At 33.5% G+C, this 24,424-nt stretch overlaps 1 protein-coding gene across 3 annotated transcripts in view; it reads right to left on the bottom strand.

Moving 5' to 3' along the window:
* cv-c (crossveinless c) overlaps nucleotides 1-24,424 on the bottom strand; it is a 317,550-nt gene that overhangs the window by 49,786 nt on the left and 243,340 nt on the right. For 2 of the 3 annotated variants that reach the window (XM_068763532.1, XM_068763533.1), the window contains exon 2: nucleotides 18,895-18,966. In XM_068763532.1, the coding sequence (XP_068619633.1) occupies nucleotides 18,895-18,966 (72 nt within the window). Of the gene's footprint in view, nucleotides 1-10,950; nucleotides 11,046-18,894; nucleotides 18,967-24,424 lie in introns of those variants that run through there. The other variant, XM_068763534.1, reaches the window with a different exon arrangement.

Below are 24,424 nucleotides of genomic sequence, written 5' to 3'. Positions count from 1 at the left end.
TCAAAATATTTTCATTATGTATTTATTATTTCTGAAACCATTGATTTTTGATCATTAATTGACAGTTAATGAGATCGTTCATCCATTCTACAATTTTATACCTATAACTGATTGTCCTGTGTATAAAGTAGAAAATCTTATACGACTATCGTTATTAACATTTTCCCGAATAAACAAAGGATGAAGTGCCACGGGTAAAATTAGCGATTGACCAGCGAACTGTGAAGTGGATGGATGAACGCGTCGGGCCTTTTCATCTCGGAACCTGAACAAGTCGGGCTCCATCTCATGTAAAGCTGTAGTATCAAAACGTGCGCTTTGAGAGCCGTTGAGCCGCGGAATATTCGTTAGAGACCGTCTACTTGCCGCTGTCGGCAATCGGTTTTCACTTAAGAAAAATTAGGCTCCTTAATTATTTACTTAGATATTGTTATAACAAAAATACCTTTAATGAAATGTATGTTTAATTACGTAATTTTGAATTTAGTTTTTCTATCATCATCATCATGTCAGTCGATAGACGTCAACTATCAGGCATTATTCACCCCCAAAAATCGGCACGATGACCAATTATGCGCGACTCACGTTTAGCAACTTTGATTATTCATACCATTTCCTGTAGTGAATATTAGTTGCAAGTAGACCGAACTCCGTTACTTACGCTGATCGAAAAGTTTATACATAATATTTAATATGTATATATACAATGCCGATAATTTATGTTTTTGTATGATTCGAATAAAGAACATTTTGATTTTGTTTTTTGCTGATAACAGTTTCTGTTTGTAAAAGTGTTTCATTTTAGAGGATGTTCTCTCATCGCCAAATTTGTATTTTAAAAACGTCACCTTCATGTTAAAAACGTTAATTTGTGCTACAACAAAGTTTACGCAACCATGACCTGACTGTTTTGACCTTTCTTGTCAAATATCTCCACCGGTCCATTTTCTGAGTTCGTAGGTTATAATTAAAATTTCAAAAGCACCGCCACCCCATGTGCGTTCTTAGTTTCTGTGTAGTCAACGAGCGTTCGCTTAATTGTTTTTTACAAGCTTTAAATTTTGCTTTTGTAATTTAAAATTGTTTACCGTCTGTTAATGGCGCTGTAATTAACTTTTTAGTTCAGAATGAACGTTTACTAGATAAAACAGATGTTATACTTTTTCATATAAACTTTAGTCATGAGAAAAACGAAATGCATGTGCGGAAAACATAATAGAAATACGTGGTGAAAACTGGCGCAGTGTTTGTTTTAATAATAACTTAAATGTTTTTTATTCCTAAGCATTTATTTACTTAATTTCAAATATCGTAATACGATAAAATAAACGTGATTTTCTCATTATCGTCGTCCTCGTTTCAGTCTATGACTCCCACTATAAGGAACAGGCCTCCCCAAAAGGTATGGCGCACATATCATAATTTTCTCGCTTAGTAGGCTGATTGACGATCGCAGAGTATGCTTATTCTCTGAAAGTGTAATTAATGCACAAAGTATGAACTGCATAAAATTCCAGGAATCGAACCTGCGACATAAGATCGCAAATTTCAATTGATTAACAATCATGAACAAAGTCTACAACGCATATTTATAATACATTTATGTATTTGTCTTCCTATGTACGTATTTGTTATACAAATATTATAAGATTTTTTTTTCAGATTAGCTATCATGTTACAGTTTCAATGTACATTTTAATTTTATCTAAAGTTCAACCGTTTTATAGTACTTCAAAACAAACAAACAAAAAATGGAAATTTAGAAACACGGAAACTTGTTATCGCTGCTGATAAACATAAGTATGTGATTTATATCATGGTTATAAACATATTATGTACACTATTATTTGACAAGGGTACTCACTTCATTTCTATAGTTTTCTATGAAAATTGTTCAATGATAAAAGTTTGAGAGTTGTATTAGATTCTAAGAATATTGATAAGATTATATAACAGTGTTATTACTAATATTATGGTTACTTTTTAGTCGTATAGGACGGGTCAGAATGTTGTCGGCATATTGACACAAATACAATGTCAATCGGAAATTGGATTCGCTTCATTCACACGTCACTTATATGTCAAAACCATAAACGAAGAGTTATTTATAAGTTTTTATTTTATTTATATTGAATACATTCACGTAGGCATTAAATAAAGACTAATATAAAATAAAATTAAATAATTTTATAATAATAACGGGTCATAAAACGTACTCCAATTGCTCATTAATATTTTTGTTTGAGTTGATTTATAAGATACATTTTCAAAAGCATTTAGTTTACTAACATGTTTTAATATTACTGCTCAATGGTTTAAACAGACGGCGGAAACAAAATTTTCCGGTGGAATATTTCATAAAATACAGCTGTTAATATGCCGCTCTACTCTTGCGATTTTCCACTGCGTTGTTTTAGTCGACAAAGCCGGTCGAATCGTTTACAGTCTTTGAACCAAAATCAGTTAACTTTAAATAATGTTTGCTATATTTGATTGGTGCTGACCACTGAGAGCCTTTCTGGCTTTTACATCTTCTACGGACACAGGTCTCGCGGATAAAAATCCCAAATAATAAATTTAAAAAAATCTATGTCAGACGTCTGTCGTGTTTTATTTACTAATTGATATCGAATCAGTTGACGGAGGTGTGAAATTTTTCGCCGAAGACCTTTAGCTGAATCGAATCTAAGTTGGTATAGGTTCGTTCGAGTCGTCGGTGAGTGTTGTATTACGTTGTCGTTTGTGGGCTGAGAGACTTAGCGGACGAGATGAGCTTATGTGGTTGATACTTTTGTGTAGACGAATTTAAAACATGTGTATATATTTATTTGAATTACATAACTTTCCTCTATCACATTATATTTTTATTTATATTTTTAAACATATGTTATTATTATTTATACAGTGTGATTGATTATAGGATACTATATTATTATTACGTTATTTATTATTTCTGAAATCATTGAATTGTGGATAGAGTATGTCGTATTAATAGAAAATGAACTATACATTCGCACCATATTTATTGAATATTAGTAGGTACACCTATACTCCCATATTTTGTACTAGCCTCTTAGATTTTATAGTTGTCTAGAAGAAGTACAAATGACATTTGAGCAGCAGTGACAGTTCGGAAAAATGTCGGACATCTTTGGTCACGACCCTCAGTTATGAGGAAACTGCTGATAAAAATAGCAATTTTAATATTTTAAATAGAAAATAATTATATATACATTTCGGACTGAAAAAAAGTTTTTGTTAGAAATTCCTTAAATACTTTACTAATACCGGCTTTAACATAGTGCTGTGGGTTTATTGGAGGTAAACAATCTCGTGCATTGTCGACAACACACGATGGTTGGCAAACAATCAGCTGATGGAGTGTTTCATATGGTTTCTCCGCGTAGTTTACACTTAGTTAGAATTACTTTCCAATGTTGTTTTATTATCGCTCGTAACATATTCGAACGACGATTTCAATTCGGCCACGGAGTGAGACCTCAATATTTCATTACTTAATAAAGATTAATATCTCTGTAACATATAGCAGACGTTCCTCAAGTATATCAGGACGAACAGGAACAGGAACAGAAGCCAGAACTAAGAATTTTGGTCAAGGTCGGGTATGTAAACAAAAATACACATCCATTACTCGACATAATTCTCTTCCTTTTATACGCGACCTGCATCTATCGTCTTCCGACGATGTTAACAAAGTCTTCTGTATATCTTGCTGGTCCGCGTTCTCCACTCCTCACTAACGTACTAATATTGTATGAAGTCATTGTTTAAAAAAAATTTATTATTAATATAGTTGCTAAGTCGTCCTGTTGGATGGGGGAGGCATATGTTCAGCAGTTTCATGGCTACAACGATGATGATTATTACGAGTTGCTTAAGTGGACGTTCCATGGAGTATTTGGTCGTTAGGGACTTCAACAGGCTCAGCAAGGGGTGACATTCGGAACGCGTTTAACATTTTTCCTTCGGATTTTTTATGACGTCATTAAAGTGTTTCAACTAACTTTAGTACCCAACAATAACCAGGTTTTAAAATGCCTAAGTTCGAATCATTACATTATTTATTTTACCTGTTTGAAGTAAAACTTATCAATATTTTAAATATAAACCGAACTTCGTTCCGTTAAAAGGCAGGGTGCACTATAAAAGTAATGAATTTCCATCTGATCTCTGAATGGTTTTGAAACCTGCTGTTTCTAAATGGTTAAAAAAGGCGGTATTCAGTGAACGTGGTCCGTTTATAGCAGTTAATCGAATGTACGGCCGACTGCCCACGGGCCTTTGTCCGTGCTTTTAATTTGTGCTCGCTTCAACACAAGTCTGCGAGCGGCCTATTTGTGGAGTAACGTACAGTCGTAAACACATGACTTTAAAAATAATTGCATAAATTTATTCTACATTAGCCGTCTTAATAGACTTTAAAAGTTAAAGGCCTATAGAAAAACTAAATAAACAAAACGTATTACAGAGTAATCACTTTATTTATAATTTCATTAATAAATAAACTTTACAAAAATAAGTTTTTTTAACTCGCACACTGGAAGACTGTTTATGACTTATTTTTGTAGTAATTCCATATGGTTATGCTTGACTACGTCATAACTCACCTTTTTTTTGGTTTTGATTAGTGTCAAATATTTGTAAGCGAGGGACAGATATTTTGTTTTACTCTGTGCTTTGTATAAGAAAAAAAGGATGGTTTTAACTATTTTCCACGTAGTTTTTTATTTTATTTTCTCAGTAAGAGCATGAGGAAAAACATGCTCAATTGTAAAACCGTTCTGGTTTTTTTCACCTAAAAAAATTAATAGCGACTTTTTTTACATTTTTGTAGATTTTTCGATTATGATATTATTACCTATAAATATCCTTGAGTTATTTTTAGTTCATTAAAACGGGAACGCAATAATTTCCGGGCTTGTGTTTATGATAAGGTTGAGTATTATAAATAAAAATAACATTAGTTTATAGTTGTTACAAATATACCAGTGAAACGTTTATTTGCTCGACGTCGTTTTGATTGGCACTATACGTGCTTCTATTTCTGATTGTAGGAAATAATTTATAAATATTATTATTTGGTTTTGTGGGAATCGTAGTTAGACAAATTATTATTATTTTTTATTTAAGGTTAATAAAAACTCGGCTTCAATGAAAATAACCATCATAAACTAGGGGACTGGCAAGTATTAGTAGCAGTGGATAGGTTCCACGGAGTTCAGTACAGATGGAGGCTTCAAGGTCTTGGAGTGGAAACTAGGGACCGGCAAGCGCAGGGCAGGGTACATACTCACAAGTTGGACATATAATCTTTGTTAAGGTCGTCGATAGACACCAGTGTAGGTCTTTTCAAACCGGTCAAATTGGGAATGATGGTGATTGGTGATGAATAAAAGTTTTTATGTTTACATTCTTCTATTATTATCACGGTGATAGAGGTATACCGAAGTTAACGGATGTTTCTTTTAAAAACGTTTACAATGTTTTAATCGTATTTCCAATATTGAACTTTAAGAAAAAAAATTGGAGAAATACCTTTGATGTTGATTTCATTGATACCGATTTGCCAATTTATTATAAAAATTTAACTATTAATAATTTGTATTAAAATAAATTACATATAGTAAACGAGAAAATTTTAAAAATACTTAAAATAGAATTGTAACACTTTTTGCCTTGACTATACGGGGGATCAACATCGGAAAAATAGTGAAAGCGAATGCTTTTCTAAATCGACAATAACAGATGTATACGATTTAGGTGGTTTTTTACACAAATGCCCTTTTCTCGAAAGTGAAAGGGAATTTTATTATGATGATGGAAAGTAAAATTAATAAATATATGGCAACACAAAGGTTCATTCAAATTTTATTGAGATTGGTTTCCCACCATTGTTGTAGATAACAGAAGTTATTGATACTTCTATGCTTGACTGGTTATGATTGAAAATAAATTATAATGCATTTTTTATCTTTCCTTTCTTTATTTTTTCTAATAGATATTGACAAGAACATCATTGCTTTAATCCCTTGCCTCCAACATACTGGCCATAAGAACCATGGGGTGTCAATAAATACAAAAATAAATACAAGTCATAATTAACAAACAACTTATTCATATAACTAAATATTTATTAGTATTTACGTAAAATTGAATTTAAAATAATAATGGTAAAGCTGCACATTAAATATAGAAGGCATTAGGCATATTAAAAGCGCATAAATTATAATAAGTGGTCTGAGAAAAAACAATCGTAAAGTTCCCCACATTTTAACAGCCTTTCATTATTAATTTGGGGGAAACATTGCGTGGTGTTACACTAAATTACGGCATTAAGGTAAAGGTACGTTTCTAAAAATATTACTAATACGTTAGACGGCTTTTGGCACCGTAACGAACCATAGTATCTAAGCATAGAAAAGCCTACCTACTTTTACTGTATAGAGAGCCTTTATTATACAACAGTAACACAATACCATACGTCGCTGCATACTATTTTATTATAATTGTAGACGACACAATAATATACGCCCCAAGATGTACCAAGAAATTTGATCCCAGCATCATTAAACGAAACAGGAATAATTACAGAATAAATTGAAAAGCAGGAATTGAAATAAATCTTGAATAGGCTTAACATTATGGCCATTTGAATAATAGGTTTAGGTATTTTTATTTACGCTACTCATTCTTATTGATTAGCGAATCCACTTAACCTCCACAACTGTATACGATTAAATATTACTTTTTAACCTGTTATAATTTTCTTTTCGAACTGACACTGGTGTCCAAATGACGCAGAGATGCCAGGGCGCAGAAGGTGCTAAACCAAAGAAGACTCTTAATGTAGCGAAGCCCGAGGGCTTCCGGAAGAGCCTCAGCTCGAGTCGCTACATACTACTTTATTACCGGTTTCTGAAGGAATGAGTTTGCTTAAGAGAGGTCCCCACGAGAGACCTCAGATTGGGCTATCACTCGTCGATAATATCCACTTAGCATTCCAAGGTAAAGGTGCGTGAGAGTGCCGAACATCCGAATAATTATATTATAATATTCAAAAGACCAATTGTTAAGTTTCTTGCCGGCCCTTCTCAGCAGAACTGACTTCCAAGTCGGTGGTAGCGTCCTGTAGTACTAACAAAACCGACGTTTTATATTGATTGACGATTAGAAAGATGCTTCTAACAACTTATTTGAATAAAGAATATTTTGATTTGGACTATGAAAAGGCTTTTTTTGTTAATTCATATGCAAAGAGTTAAATTTAAAAATATTTTACGATGGTGTCAGTTAGCCATTTGTAAGAAAATATGTGTTTATGAGTTTAAGGCTGTATAGCAATAAATAATAATTTTAAAATGAATATGGGTCGTAAAGCAATCGACGTGCCAAGTTTGATTGTTTGTCTTTCAGTTTTTTGGTCATGAAATATGTCGATATCTCTTAGAAAAATTAGTTTTTATATACATCTTTTTTAAACCGTATTTGTTTTACAAGAACTAAAGAGTTAAGTGTTATTGTTTATACATACTGTACAGCGTGATTGTTTATAGGTAAAAGGGTTTAAACGGGTGTATACATCATTTTCTCTTAATTAATATATGGTAAACCCGATCCAAAATTATTTCAGAAATATTAAATAGAGAAAGATAATGTAGTGAGAAAATATTTCGGATTACAACATATTAAAATGAATTATTGTTTATCCTCTGTCTCTATAGATTTTGTACTCCCAGATATTATTGGCTTGTGGCATTAAAATAGAGTTTTAAAATCAAACGTTTATACAGGTTGATTGGAAATAGGTGTAAATACATTAAAACCTAATGTGGATACTTGAGCATTGCATTTATCCCTTGAAAGCTTTGCGCCAATAACCATTCATCCTGTATACTGTCTGGAAAATGTTAGCATTGTAAATTAATTAGAAACTATATCAATAAGCCTTTTGTTCAAATCTACGCGCTGTCAATTCCGCCACAATTGAATTGAACCCAGATGTAGAGGTTGTAAGGTCATAATGTTGTAATGCAGAATTATACTAAACTGTAGTCCAAATGAAAACAGAATAGCGAGTTGAGAATATTTTAAAATTGGAAAATTACTTGTTGTTCGTTGTACCAATGTTATGCATTCGTCTGTTTAATTTTAGTCTTGTACACATTGAAACCGATATCATAAAAATTGGTAGTTTGTTTTTACATGAAAAATGGGTCATATTTTATCTGCATCTACTGTTTTGTTGACTATTATTTCAAATTATATTGCCATAATAGCAGCTAATTGAGTAATGATTATGCCCTCTCGAGCACCTAACAGTACAATGGAATAAGTATTTCTCTAAAATTAGATAATTTTTCATTTTATATTTCATTGTTTTTATATAATATTAACTGAAAACATTTTACGTATAGTTTAAATCGCTAGAACGTTATCACTTGGACCACAACACTCGTAATTTCGAGCGAGTCGGCCAAGGTCACCACATGTGCGTACAAACAGCGCAAAAAACGACGTATGAGACCGATTGATTCACACCCCTTTGCAAACTGCGGGGGAAAAGTTGCGGAGGGTCTTTCCTCTAATCTCGATCGTGTTTATTTGGTCTTATTTACATTATTGGACTTAATGATGGATGAGTTGATATCGTTTACGCTTGTAACACACACACGCATCTCTAAATTACATGATTTATTCGAAAATATAAGGCAGAAGGATACGGTAGTATTATACAGGATTGATAGGTTTTATGTATAGCTTATTTATAAGCGAAAAGCTTTAAAACGTTTACACCTATTTCCAATCAACCCTGTGAAAAGTGAACACTATGAAAAATGTTACAATATTTTTTTTTCTATTGGAATACAAGTGGTCAATAACTTTTGGCAGTGCAAAGTCAGCAGAGAGAGATATTAAACAATAATTAATTTGAATAAATAGTAATTCGAAATTTTAAAAAAAAGTTTTGCTGTATTATCATTATGTTATTTATTATTTCTGCAACCATTGAGTTTTGGATAGGATATAAAGGTATGCCTCTGAGCAAATACTACTCATATAATAAAAAATACTACACATTCGACCATTATAAGTTTTTACAGTAATAACTAATCGCCTTGCGTATAAATAAAAATAAATCAATAAGTGCGTTACCAAATTCAAAATATAAACAACCCGATCAACTGAGCTTTTTTTAAAACGGTATTCTTTTGGAAAAAATGTAACAATGACTCCTTAAACAAGTTATTGTAATATCTATCTAATATTTTTTTTCTGGCGCGTTGTTGTTGGTTCGTCGAAATTATTACATTCCATGCCATATTTGAAAACTTGTTTATTAATTGATTCCGAGTACTACAACAAATCGCACCTTTTAGTCAGACTTCGCATTATATTGCTCTTTTGTTTAATATTTGAATATTATCGTTTAGGAAATGGAACAATTAGGTCATTAAAACAATGAAAGTTTATTGTTTGGTTGTGGCCTTTAGAAAAACAATGGTTCAGATGGAATTATCTATTCGCTACTATCATTCATTTTAGTTAAACACCCTTAAATATTTTTTTGTAAAAAAATTATTACATGATTACGTCACGATAGACGTTTCAATTATTTTTCAGAATTAAATTAAGAGTACTTGTAATTCTAATTACATACAATCTCGCTGAGAACTCTAATCCTTGATCATCTTGTCATATGACATCACTTGATTATCAAATTTATGAATTACTTAAGGTAAAGCATAGGGGTTGAAAGGTGGCGACCATTAGCCGGAATACGTGGCGTATAGGCTCCAGTAGGTGGAGGTCGAGATAGTCAAGGTAGGTATCGGGAGGTAGCTGGACATGGGCAGCGTCATTGTGGCGATCATTGTGGTGGAGCCTTGTGCTTTACAGTTGGCGTTTATCAGCTGTCACGATTATGATGATTATGATGAAAGCATAAAAAGAGAAGGCAAAAATGAGAGTCAATTCTGCATATTTTTAGACGAAATGACCCTTCAGAACGTTTAACGGAAGTTAGTTTGTTGAAAGGTCATTTTTACTTTCGGCGCAATTTGGTGTGGCCTTCCTTTGGTAATTAAGCTAAGGAATGAAGAAGATATGTAGACGAATAAAAGTGACGGTCATAGCCAAGCAGATTTCGAAGTGAAAGCGTCAGCGGGCAGGTGATATTGCGTAAAACAGATAGCTGCTGGAGCTTTAGGTTTTTGCAAGCTAGCACGGTACACTTCAACCTCCAAGGTGGACAGACGACCTTGTTGTGGGAAGACACGAGATACAGAGCTTGTTCAACTGGTCCTTTTGAATTTTTGAAGGAGGCCTATGCCTAGCATTGGACGTCCTTTGATTGAGATGACGTCGCTTGTGAGCTTCCACGGGAAACTCCATTTCTATTGTTACTTATATTTTTACCAAGTTAGATTACTTAGTTCTTGAGTCACTCATGTGTACGTTTTATGGAGGCTGAACCTTAACTTACTCGTTGCTACTACCAGCCTAAATGAAAGCAGTATAATTGTAAGTAATAAGAAGCAATTGTCATCCGCAAAGTGACTACGTGACTTGATGCTCTCATAGGGTATTTGCACAGACTATATTCTATATCGGTAAGGATCTACTATAGAATGTACTAGAATATGTGTATACTTAAAATGAAGGAGAACAATCCAATAATTTATAATAATTAATATTTCTTTTCAGCAATTAATAATACGATAATATATAATTTGTAGAAATTTGTGTGTATTTTAAAGATTTATATAGGTACACTCATTTTTCACACTATTTATTTAAAATATAATATTTTTTTCATGTATAATGCAAAGAAAATTAAAAAAAAAGAACTTAATAATGATGATTTTGTAATTGAGCATAAAAATGATTTCAATATAATAACTTATATTTTCAAAATAATGTTCGACTTACCCATATAATTCTCATCTATGTTATTGTCTTAACTGTTAACTCACATCACAAATCACACAAAATCATTAAGTAATAAAAACTGAAACACTCAATCAACATTTAACGACTGAAGAAATGTGCGCCCACTTTAACAGCAGATCGCTGACTGCAGTTATATACCTGAACCAATCGTTACAGAAAAAAAAATATTTTTGACAAATGTGTTTTTGTTCCCCTGTCAAAAATTCTAAGCGCGTCGACCCCCTACCGCTCATACCCTGCATAAATATCACTTACCGATAAGAACAAACCCATTCGCTTGTAATAATTTATAATAGAGTCTATTTTCCCATGGAGTCATAAATTACAATAGCAAATTAGTTTTTTTGGATTGACATAAAATACTGCAAAAATCGAATAATATGATTTTGAACCTTATTTTTCTGAGGATAGAGTAAATTTAGGGTCGTTAATATTGATAAATAGCTCGAAAAGAATTTAGTTATTTTCAAGAAATGTTTACCTGTATTCGAGATAACACTAATCGGTTATGTATTGTTTGGCATCGGAATTATGTAAATGATAGTTTACGAGGTTTGTTATAATAAATAAAAAGGCGGCAACTATTAGTTTAATCATGCTGTCAAAACATTGAGCTAGCAATACATCGCTAGTCTAGAGTAATTTTAATCTGTATATGATGCCATTAGAGTAATAACCCCCCTCCCCCCAATTGAACAACGTCAATAAGAATGCAATATTTAATATGTATTGAAACGTGGTCAGTCTATCTCTCATTGCAAAAATCACAGTCAGAATTTTTTCAAGATTGAAGCAGAAACGAGGAGTAATTGATGTAACCTAGCGGATTGGCAAATTGAAGTCGAAAGGAGTATTCTATATAATGATATTGAACGGCCCTGCAAGCTCAGCGAAGGATATCCGCTCATAAGGTGGACCAGCAACCTTGTTAGAGTCGATGGTAAGCGCTGGAAGCCAACCACTTCCTTTTGATCTTATTAGAAAATTACAGAGGTGGCCTATGTCCCGCAACCTCGAATCATAAAGCCCATGGTCCCCACTCCAGAATCTAAAGACCCCATCGGTATCCAGTTCCACGCGCGGTGGCTTGACCACTGTCGCTTCAACTTTTAAATCCGCTAGGGAATGTTTGTAAAATAATTTCTTTACTATTTGTTTTGATTTAAAAAATGAATTAAATACTCTCGTCATCGTCATCATTATTTGTGAGAGGAATATGTGAGAGGTCACAGGATACTCACTGCTGGATACAAGTCTTCTCTTTTTTAGTTAGAGTAGGCTTGTACGTTCTACGCTGCTCTTACCGGATTGTGGTCTCCATTGCAGAACCTTAAGGCCTCAGCGGTCATCTATTCTGCGCGATATATTAGCTTGCCCTTCAACTTGTCATTCTGCTGGGCAATATTAGTTACTTTCTTTCCTTTACTATTTTCGTTATGATGAAAATTCAGAATTAAATTGGAAAACTATTTATTGTTATTTCTTGTTATTAAAAATGTATGTATGTATCTTTTACGTTTAACTCATAAATAAACAGTAATTTAATTAAACGAGGCGTGACTTTGTAATAGAAATATATGTGCGGCAATTGTGTTAAGGTTAAGCAATACGCGATTGCTGACTACTTGTTTGTCCTACCGTATGATATAGGGTAACATTGAGTCTCTTTGCTTTAGACATCTAAGTCGATTATGGGATTTAATGACACTGAAGCTAGTCTAGAGAATTACGATGGTGTAGTCATTGGAAGCGACTCCGAAACCAAACTGGATTTTTATTAATTATAACATTGCTTTGTTCAGATAATTTAAAAAATCGATACAAATCTTACACGACACGAGGTGGTACAGTATAATTACATAATAACATTTTAATATATTATATTTTTTTTAATTTTGATAGTTATTGTTAAAAAGAGATATTATTTAACTAGGAGTTTTTAATAGAATATAAAAATTTTATAATAGTACAAAAACCCGATTCATTAAGGTAATATTAAATAAATTACTTGAAGGTGGTTTTAAGCAATATTTTGGTCGCTACATGTACCGCATCTCGTCATCTTTTTTATATAATTTTTGAAAACTATGTGAAAGATACGACTTTGTCTGTACAAGGTGGATAGACGGACTTATAAAGATCGTTGCAAAAGCTGGATGCTGGATGCTTCCAGTCGGTTCCATTGGAAATCTCTGGGGGAAGCCAATGTTCAGCAGTGGAAGTCTTACGGATAAAATGATGAGAAGAATGTGTTGCTTTTTATAATAAAATTTTACGAGATGCTTTTTAAAAATATATAAAAAATTCTTTAATTATAGCCCGTAAGCCGGACAAAAGACATGCCTTTTTTTACAATGTATGTAAGAGTTTAAAATTCGAACGCTCATTTACCGCTTATCTTAGGGATTAAATTGTCGGTAATAATCAACTAATTATTCAAGATAACATACACTGTGTAATCCTTTAGCCGGTACGGCTATTTAATTGCTTCCGAAAAGACCTTTTGTAAGATATTTCCTGGACATTTATAATTGCAAAAAAACAATACTGAGTCATTATATGACAATACGAATAGTTCCTCTTAGTCAGCGCATGTCTGACGTAAATTGACGTAAAATGATCCTTTAATAAATAGACGCAATCACACATTTTTATATTATAAATAGTTAATAAAATTCTATATTCATGCTGGAAATTATCCTCTGAAATGCTGAAACACAGCGTCCTCCCATGATTTTAATCGGTATCTTTGTGATCTTCAAATCTCGTGAAATAGAAGACGAGACCTTTAAGTAAAGACTTCTTCGAACTTGGTTATTGTATACAGATAGATCTAAGATCCATGATTTAAGCGTTCAGATCGTACCAAAACCGCACTACATAGGCCTCCTCTAATGATTTCCAATAGTAACAGTTTGAAGCTGGGATCCAGCGTTTTATGAAGACTATAGCAGATCAAGATCTTAGTGTTCTGCGTGCTATGTTACTTAACCAATAATATTTCAACTTGCCATTTCACTAAGCTATGTTAGCTATATAATAATAATAAGTTTTATATCCATAATAATAGATTTACAAAGTGCAATATAATAAATCACTTTAAGCGTAAAGTCCAGCGGGGCACTGTTGTTTTCGTAGAGTGAATAACGTACAAGTAATATTTTGGTCGGAACCGATGACGTAGTCAAGATTGCGGGATGTCGCTGAATGCCTATATATATAAAAAGAAGAATATTTTGGACGTGTGTGCTCTTGCTCAATACTAAAAGAAGTAATAAATTGAGGTATAACAACTAATATAGACAATAAATCAAAACAAGAAAAAGATACTATGTTGCAGTAACTAGTAGGACCAAATTGACCATCAGTTTTTGATTTTATTTTAAGCTCTCCAATAGTTTAAATTGTATTATAAATTATAATCAACTTCGTTTGTTGAATTATATAATACATTTAGGACTTCATATAGAAGTTATACCGTTGAAGTTTCGTTTTACATATCTCCTTTTATAATGTGTTTCTGCGACGGTCAGTACTGTTTCGCAATATACTATTCCGTTTGATGTTTCGATGATAACATACTATAAAACACATTGGTATATTCAATTTGCATTTAGTATTCCGGAGTTATAAACAAATCTCTTTACACTAGGAAATATAACGTGGACAGCTAGCATTTCATTAATATGCACGGCTTTATCTACCGTTGAGCAAGCGATTTCACTATCTCCCCAAAGTTTGTTTATCTCCGGCGACGGAAATGCAGTGAAATTATGACCGGCTGATTTATTGACGGTACGCACAGTATTTAGCTTGCCGCCGCTAAATGTTTATTTGCTTCTACATTTCTATTGCGGACGTCATGGAAACCATCTCGTTTGTTTGAGTGGCCTTTGTTAATTGTGATGTGAAATCAATGTTTTATTACAATACGAATTTTTACACTTGTCTATATATTTAGTTAATGATTGAAAATTATAAAGAGGAATGTTTTTTGTTTATTTAAGAGTCTTGGTATTGGTAGCTGCAATTTTACAAAGATAGCAAAGCTATGGTAAGATTACTTTATGGTTGACCTTAGATCTTTGCTTGTACAACCGAGGGCTGTTGGAGTCGAACGGTTCTTGAGTCGCGATCACTAACCCCGGTTGAATTGACGACATAGTCAAGGTCGCGAAGTCACTGGATGCAGATAGTGCAAGACCGCTCTTTGCAGCGATCTTAGTAAGAGGCCTAACTTTTGAAGTGGGTTTCTATCAGCTGACATGATGATGATAATGAGACCCTAGATTTGTCCATAGAAAGATGAGGCCAAGATACTGAAAGTGCTTTAGCATCATCTGAAAGATAAGAAGATTCGGTGTCTTTTAAAAACATTACTATTTGCCATTGAGTTTCGCGTATTTTTGAAAACTGAAATCAAGAATCTTTTAATTACCATTTATTGTGTTTAAAATTTCATATGGAGTAGAAGTTTAAAGTTCAAAGTTCTTGGGTTGATGATACAGTATAGAAAGTATCATCATCATGAGTTCATCAGTAAAAACCCATGTTTATATGAACTGATCTTGGTAATCTTATTTTTTCTTGGTAAAACTACGCAGCTGTAGATCGTTTAAAATAATTCATGATAAGACCGAGTATGGAGCTCAACAACAAAACTTTTAATTGCCTAAAATTCGTTCTCAAGGATGTTGACTTTAGATCTCATATCTCAAGGTCCTCGAGCTGGTTTATCATACGTTGCTAAAAGCAGATGCTCTGTTTAAATATTATAAAGGGTGATTGGTTTGACAGCAAAATGCTTAAAAATTTTTAAATATATTTTCGATCACTAAAATATGTTATATTATTTTTATTGGATTACGACAAGTCAATAACTCCATCTCCCTCCAACTCCTCCAGATAGTAAACAATAATTAATTTTGACATATCAGAATTTCGAAAACGCTTTTTCTTACTACATTAACATTACGCAATTTATTATTTATAATAAAACTGATTTTTTAATAGAGTGTACTATATATAAATTATTCATTCTATGCATAGTACTGTCTTGTTTGATAGGTTAAAAATGAATTAACAAATGAAGCCATTTATTTACAACCTTTATATTAGAGTCCTTAATATTAGAGGCGTAAACAGTCCCTTCCTTCCGGAATCACAGGAATGGGAGAGACTATACATTATTAAGTTAAAAGTCAACTGGTTGTAACTTTTTAATAAAAACACTAAAAAATAATGCGTCTTTCGACCAACACAAGAGTTATAATCAAATACATAAGAGGTATTTTGTAGATGCGTGTTCCGTCCTCAGTCGAGAGCCAGACGTGAATATTAGTCGTACCAGGGTCTCATATACAACGCTGGAAGTCACAATAAATCGTAACAAACGTATAAATTGAGTTACCGTAAAATAAATAAAAATGAGCATCGTCGTCGACCGTCCCGTACTTTGAATAGGGATCACAAATTCCAATTCCAGATGTAGTTGAATAATGGAACGCGTATGTCACAAATAAGAAAGAGTGACTGCGCATCTCTAGTCCTTTGGTCCTATTAAAGGATAATTTAGTTTATATTGTCATCGGAAAGCGACAGAATAGTATGGACATTCCAAATATATTTACGTATATAATAAGATTTACATTACATTTCATTAATAAATTACTATGTACGGACGTAAGAAGTTGTGCTAAAACGAATGTAATGAAATATATATTTAAAAAAAATATTACTAACGGTTCACGTTGGTTTAATATCAAAAACCGCGGAGACTACTTTCAACACGATAATTTAAATGGTTAGGCTCTAGATTCGTTTAATTATTTAAAAAAATAAGTTAGCTATTATAATTCTTTACCAATTATGATTTACAGCACTAGATTCAAAGTTACTAATGGGGCTAGGAATGAGTAGCTCCGTTGACGAACAAAAGTAACTGAGCATAGCGCAGCAGATTGGCAAGTTAAAGTAGCAGTGGATATGTCAGATGTGTGTAGAACAAAAGGCCGCTGGGACTTTAAGGTTCTGGAGTAGAGACCATCTACCGGTAATCGCAGCGTGGGATGTTCATCCACATGGCGGCAGGCGACATTGTTAAGAAAATTGCTGTAGGCTGCTTCCAACCGGGACTATTGGAAATCTTTGTGGGAGGCATGTGTTCAGCAATGATGGTAATGTTTATTCTTTACAGCTCTAACATTCCAATGTGGAGATTAGACTCTATTGAAAAATTAGGTAAATGATTAAGAAAAATTTGTTTTGAATTTGGTATGTCCATATGTTACAAAAAATAACTAAGAATAGCGATCAATTGAGAAGGGTTTGAAATCGTCTATGCATCTGAACTTTGCTGTGAATGTTTGTTATACAGTATCACAATAGCACTTCGAATTTTATAATATTTTTATACTGGATGTGAACGGAATGAGATAGCTCAAAAAATTTTAAATAACACCACTTCATACTTCATCTTTCTAGTTTTTATTAAATTAAAACCTTATTTCTACAAAAATGCACTTCCACTAGTACAGAGTAGCAATATTAATGTAACACATTTATTTTTTATTTTTACCACAATATTTTTTATCGGTATGTGATGAGTTTAACAGAAAACTTATTTGGTTGCAAGTGATATGAATACTATTGTACATTATGCACGATATTACACAGTGATTTGTAATACAATATCCTGAACAGCAACACATCTGGACTAATCATCAAGAGATATGATACGGCGCGTTTAGATCCGTCATTTTATTACCTCCAGCGCTCTATCAACGATGTTAGCGTACCATTGTTTCACAGAAAATAAAGAAAAAACATACATTATTAGTGTATATAATCAACATATCAACCGATAGACGCCTACTGCAAGGCATTTTCATTTTCTCCAAAGTTTGCCACGATAAATGGTATTTAATGGATTCAGGCGTTACCGTGTGGACGTCCATCCTAAGTAAGTAAAGGACCAATATTTAGCCACTTCCGCACATGTAGTGGTAGTTGTGCAACAAAGTGCACCGCCCGCCAGCCCGCTGACAAAAGCGCATGCGGCAAACAATGCGAATTACACAACTGCCACCGTTAAATCACTCAAAACGTGTTTCATCCCTCCACGGGGCACCTTCAGGAGTTATGTTACACCGATTAGTGTTTTGCATAGTGTTTGGCACTACTGCATGTGCGAAATTGGCTAAATGTTGGTCCTTTTCTTACTTACGATAAATGGTCTTACGTTGCCCTGCTATAATTATGTCGTCGCTCCATCTAGTAGAGGGTATACCCACGCGGCGTCTACCGGCTAGTGGTCGCCACTAGCAGACCTTACGACCCCAATGGCTGTTGACTGCTCGAGCGATTTACCCCTTCCACTGCCACTTGAGACGAGTGCTTTTGGAGCTATTATGATCACTTTGGTGATTCTATAGAACTTCTCATTGTGATTCGATCTCGCAGCGAAACTCCGAACTTCATGGGTAGTTTAGCGATTGTAGACTTCCGAATGGGCATCATTAATAATACACATTTGTCATAGACTTTGTTATTATTTTTAATGTCGCTGGTTGTACTTTCTGCTATCAGGCTAGTGACGATAAAAATTTATAGTTGAAAGTGGTGAAATGGTCAATATATTGCAAGGTTCAGAACTATTAAATGTGTTTCGTATGATACAGTACGGATTTCAGCTGTAATTGGAAACCAATTATTATACTAGTAGAAATAGTAGTAGTAGCGCCGGTTTGACTAGGTCCGATCCATCTTCAAGATGACAACAGCTGAAGCAGTACCAACCACCAGAGACCGCGAAGTGCTCGATAAATTTTCCAAAAAGATTGAACAGTAATGAGCGATCCGACGTACAGGGCACATTACTGGTGCCAAGATTTAATTTTTAAAAAAGAGAACGGTTGGTTTTACCTTCGTACATCTGCGCGTACTGTGGGAAGCCTGCCGCTCGCAGCCATTTGCACGCCTCCGCCGCTTCGATCTCTGCAACAGATAACATAAAAATTTATTTATCTGTGTTTAATGTAAAATTCGATATTTACATGTTTAAGCTTGGATAGATTTTATTACCGGAAAGTATTAGGTCGGCGTGTGTTAACGGCTCATTTAAATAATAAACTACATGAATGAAAATGTATAACGTTTTTATAGGAACGAATGTGAAATATTTTTTAATAATTTAAGTTTAAAGTTTTATGTTGATTTACTTTTTTATTATAAGGAAATGGGAGAAAGAAGGCTTTCACCATTTAATGTGTACAAAATTATGTGTTTTTTCGATTTGAAGTTTTCAAGAATTATATTACGTGTATTTCATCGATCGTCTGTCCACTTTATGGGTGACGTCTAACGCTGTTCTTCTTAGTACGTGGTCTACGTTAGTACCTGTACCCAGAAAATCCAAAATGTAACCTCATTTTGGCGCAGTAATATTTACACATAATCTGTTGTTTCATAACACTGCTTAAAAAATGTTTAATTTGGTGGTGATTCTTTAACAAGTAACTGTGACTGCCCATCTAATGCTGTGGTGATACACACATAGATAGTAAAAGGCATTAGCCTTGTACACCACCCAGCATTTGATTTGGCAAAGAGAAATAGAAATCCGTGCGAAAAATAGTGTTAAATAAAAAAAATTGTGTCAAAAAATGAATTTTAATTTCGACGTGTCAAATCAGTTGCCGCTATAGTAGCTTATAGTAGCGATCTGCAAAACGACACGGTATATTCTTAACAAAGTTAACTTGTGTCAAGTATGAATTAGATTCTTTTGTAAGTGTACAATAATCCTCGTATACCAAGTTTAACTTATGGTTTACCCTATCTTACGTACTTGCGTGTTCGGCGTAGGGCCAATCAGACCTATTGTAAGGCGGACGCCTACAAATGTTCATATAATAGAGAGAAAATCGTCTACAAAATTAAGGTTGATGCGCGAAGATTGCACGAAGAAAGCTCGGATGCGGTAATTTTTTGTACGTAACGATGTAATGATTGTTGGGACATGTCCCGTTGTGTTGTTGGGACATTCCCGTAAGTGCATTAGCTGAGTTTTTGTGAAAACTTTTTAGTTTAAGTGATGTCTATAAACTACATCATTGACATCTTCGTAACTCAAAGTGTCATTATAGATGTGCTTTTAATATTTAAGAACAAAGAATGATATCGTCATCAAAAGAGGCAGAATTTCTGAAACTGTTATATTTATACAAATTAATATCTTGGTTTTATTGTATTTGTATCAGTCTTCAACTGCCTTCATTTATTGTTTAAGAAGCATATATAGGATGATTGGTTATTTATATATGTGTATAGCTCATTTGATTTCAATTAATGTCTGATACACACCCTTTTAAAAATCAATAATTTCAGAAAAAATAAAAATTTTTTTTTTATATTTAAAATTAATTATTGTGTACTATCTATCCCTTGAGCATAAGTAGCCTATCAGAAGGGCACCGAGACTTGCGATTGCAGGTCGCAGATTCGATTCCCAGGATGCAGTACAGTCTTTAAGGTAATTCACACTTTGTGCGTATATATGTTGTATGTTTATTATCACGTATACAGGAATGCAACTGCTCAAGAATAAGGTTCCAGAGAAGGAGCGTCCTCTGCATAACAAAATACCACACTGCGATCGTCAACCCGCCTGCCATGCTTGGTGATTATGACAAATCCCCCGATAGATGTCTATGAAGGAGGCCTATGCCTTGCAGTGGGCGAGTATGGGCTGACACGACGATCTGATAGAAAATATAAATTAATGATACACATTTGATTCACTTTGTGATTGAAAATAGGAGTAAAAACTTTAAAGCCTTTTGCTGACAAACGAGCTATATTCATCCATCTATCTATATCTTATATAATTTGATTTTACCAACTTATCGAAGTCTTTCACTAATAGCTTTCGTTTTTTTTTAATGTACAAGTTATTTAGTTACAGTTTTAAAGACAATAATTGTTAATATTCCAACTGATGACGACCTTCTTAAGTCGTCGGAAGACGCTTGATATATGTCGTTTCTTTTCGGTCTTATTAGAAATTTATAGAGAGACCTATGTCCAGTCGTGGACGTCCAATGGCTGAAATGAAGATGAACGATGATATTTGAATATTGGAACTATCTTAATGGATCTTAATCCTAGGCAATCACTGTTTATATTAATAAAGCGGCAGATATCATAGTGAACTTTTAAATAAGTAAAAATTTAAAGAATCGTCTTTGTGATATAAGCAAGTGACAGTTTGACGTATGGATGGCTGAGTGTGAACAGATTTACATGCAAATCAAAGTGTTTCCCGTTGTCGGGCATGTTTTGAACACTGTCGTCACTTCGACATGAATTTTAACGACAAATATCGGATAGTTCCAGCGAATGATTTAAACGGAATGCGTTTTAGCTTGACGTTAATATATTGCTTTATTTTTAAGTTTAATCAATATTGTATTTGTATTGTAACATATACTAAATTTATAACAATTACATTCCAACTTGTTTTTGTGCGTTGGATTGCGACCACATAAAAGATAAAGCATAAATGCCTAAAAATTTGTGAACGAGTAGGTATAAAACATAGTTTACGGAAAACAATTGAATTTTTTTTCATGTGGTTGTAGATAGTAACGGTAGTAACGAACCGTATGATTTATGTATGTTTTAAATTACCGTATGTTTAAAAAAAACTCCCGTGAAGTAAATTCAAAACCTTACGAAATAACTGGGAACTGCTGAGATGTACGCGCGACTATACTAGAGGGTCTGTTGTTTCAATAGACGGTTGTATATATCTCTGTACCCCACGTACACAATCCTTTGCCATCCATACTAAGTTCTTTTTTGTTCTAAAATATTAACTCTTTAAAATTCTTATCCGCAGTTGTGTTGATATTTATATTGATACTCATGGTACACGGCATTTGATTTGGCACATCGTAAAGAAGAAGATAATTTCGGTCAACTCGTTTTGTATTTGGAGTAGTTAAAAAAGATTGTTTGTCAAAGATAAATGTTTCTGACGTGCCAAATAAATTGTAAAAATTTTAATTTTTTTTTAAATTGAAAAGAGCTTTAATTTTTATTAGCACATATATAAGTAGTTGCATGTAAATACTTCTTTATATTATTGCAATTATTGACGGTGACTAACTACAACCTATCCCTTTCATTTGTTTTAAAAATGTTGTAGTTAAATGAAAGGTATAAATTTCTGGTTGCTTCTTTCTTAATGGAAATCTATCAGATTTACTGATTTACATAAAGTGTAATAGAAAGAGAACGAGAAATGAACTCTGTAAGACGGAAAAGCACAATTTATAATAACAGTTATATTTTAGATATTACAATTTATACTGGTCTACATACAACAGATGAGCTTGTATAAAAAATGACTGAACGCAAGCTGTAACGAGCACGAGTACAACGTGTGGCATGTTTTTGTACATTTGCGAAACTATTTGTTGCAGCCAGAAAGACTTTGATGCATCGCCGAAGATATACCGAGTTCGCGGCGGCAAAAAATTTGACATAGATTAATTTATTTATAAGGTGACTGTTGTAATTAATGCGTAATAAACTTGGTATTCGCAAGAGTAAATAACAGATTATACGCACATTAATTAACTGGTTATTGATAAAGAAATAAGCGTGCGTTTACAAATAGTGCGAAAAAAAGTACTACTGATATTGTTTTATTTTATAAGAAAATTAAAATTAGTCTGGCTACATATTTTAATTAAAAAAAATTGCTTTTAAATGTATTTATTAATGTAGTTACCAAGATACAGATAGTAAACTATGCAATGAAAAATTTTTACAATAGAAAATACTGTTTGAAAACTTCCACGAGTAAAATCAAAACCAAAATGCGTCTGTAGGAGTACTATATTAAAGCGATCCAATGTTTATATTGCATTTTGAATTGATAATTTTCGTGTCAAATATAAAATTTATAAAATACGTATTCTGCGAACTAATTAAATAATTTTAATTAGCTCTTAACATTAGCAGATTAAAATTTTTCCTTTTATCATTATTATCATCATCATTATTGTGACAGGTGGTAGTCTAGTAGTAGAGAACTGAGATTTGCCATCGTAGCTCGCGGGTTTGATTCCCGAGATATAATTTTATATAACTCACACTTTGTGCATTAATTGTCACTGCTTTCAAATAAGTTTCTAGAGTATGGGCAGCAGCGTCCTCTGCGGACTATAATACCACTGTGATTGCGAACCTACCTGCCAAGCGCGGGGATTATGGTAATTCCCCTATAAATATCTTTGGAGGAGGCCTAGGCTTTGAGGGTGTCTTAGTTCGACATAGGTGTCCCGCATATATATCAGATAGAACGCCGTTGGAAGCGGCCTGCATTCGGCGTCTTCCAACGACCTTAAAAAGGTTGTCTGTCCATCTAGTAAGTGGGCAACTACCCGCGGTGTTCACTCTAGAATTCTAAGGTACCTTTTAAGTTTAGTAATTCTAAATAATTTAAATTATAATGCCGCCAACATTTTAAATAAACCTCAAAATTGGTAAATATTTCTTTCATGTCACAGTTAAAATTCCTGGGTCTTTATTTTTTTATCTTATGTATTTATGAAGTCAAACATACCGGAAGATGCAAGCATATAAAGAAAAATAAAAAAGTTATTTAGAACACTAAATATTATTCTGCCACGTAAGAATACAGAGGCAGCTGATCTTTAGGTAAATTTAAACATTCCGTCACCTCGTGCCCGTTTGGTCGGCCCTAAATGTAAATGTGTATCCCCAAGAACCCACGATCATTCTAGATAGAAACGTTGCTAGCGTTTCTTACGTCACTTCTTCTACGTAAAAAGTCAGCCAGATAGTAGCAGCTGGCTATGTAGAAGTAGTAGAAGTTCATCTTTCCAAGGCAATGTTAAACGGGTATTAATGAGAGTGGCAGCATACGGAGCGTCCAATTAAGAGGTCTAGAAAGACGGCGACCTTTAATATGATGAAAGGAATTACTGAGCCTCAAAGCCGGTTTAAAGAGTTCTGTGCTAAGATAGTATACGTCTTCAGAGACTTCTGGCTGTAAGTATTCTTAAAAAATGTAAAAGAAATGTTTATATGGGATCGACGGGAAAGATCGAGAGAGGACAAACATCATTACTAGAGACCGTTTATATTTACTTCATTAAAATGGTCATTGTTAGGTCAAAGCTTTGAGAAACACGTTGTTAACAGAACTATTCTAATTAGCGTCTTCAATTAGAGGTCCGATCCAAAATGTTTCGGAAAGTTTCTTTTGTTAAGTTTATTTCGTTTGTGCTTAACATTATACGGGCACATGGTTATAGTTAGAAAAGCTAAAAAAATGTGTGAATAAACAGCTCATTCGCTGTCAATTAATGTATGGTACATTCTATCTAAAAACAATGGTTTCAGAATTAATAAATAACAA

The sequence above is a fragment of the Battus philenor genome, unplaced genomic scaffold (genome assembly GCF_028537555.1).
Source record: "Battus philenor isolate CCGP_79_NKW_IND1 unplaced genomic scaffold, ilBatPhil1.0.hap1 SCAF_18, whole genome shotgun sequence".
Taxonomy (NCBI): Eukaryota; Metazoa; Arthropoda; class Insecta; order Lepidoptera; family Papilionidae; genus Battus; species Battus philenor.
Note: the sequence above shows the minus strand (reverse complement) of the source record. Positions and strands in the feature narration are given on the sequence as shown.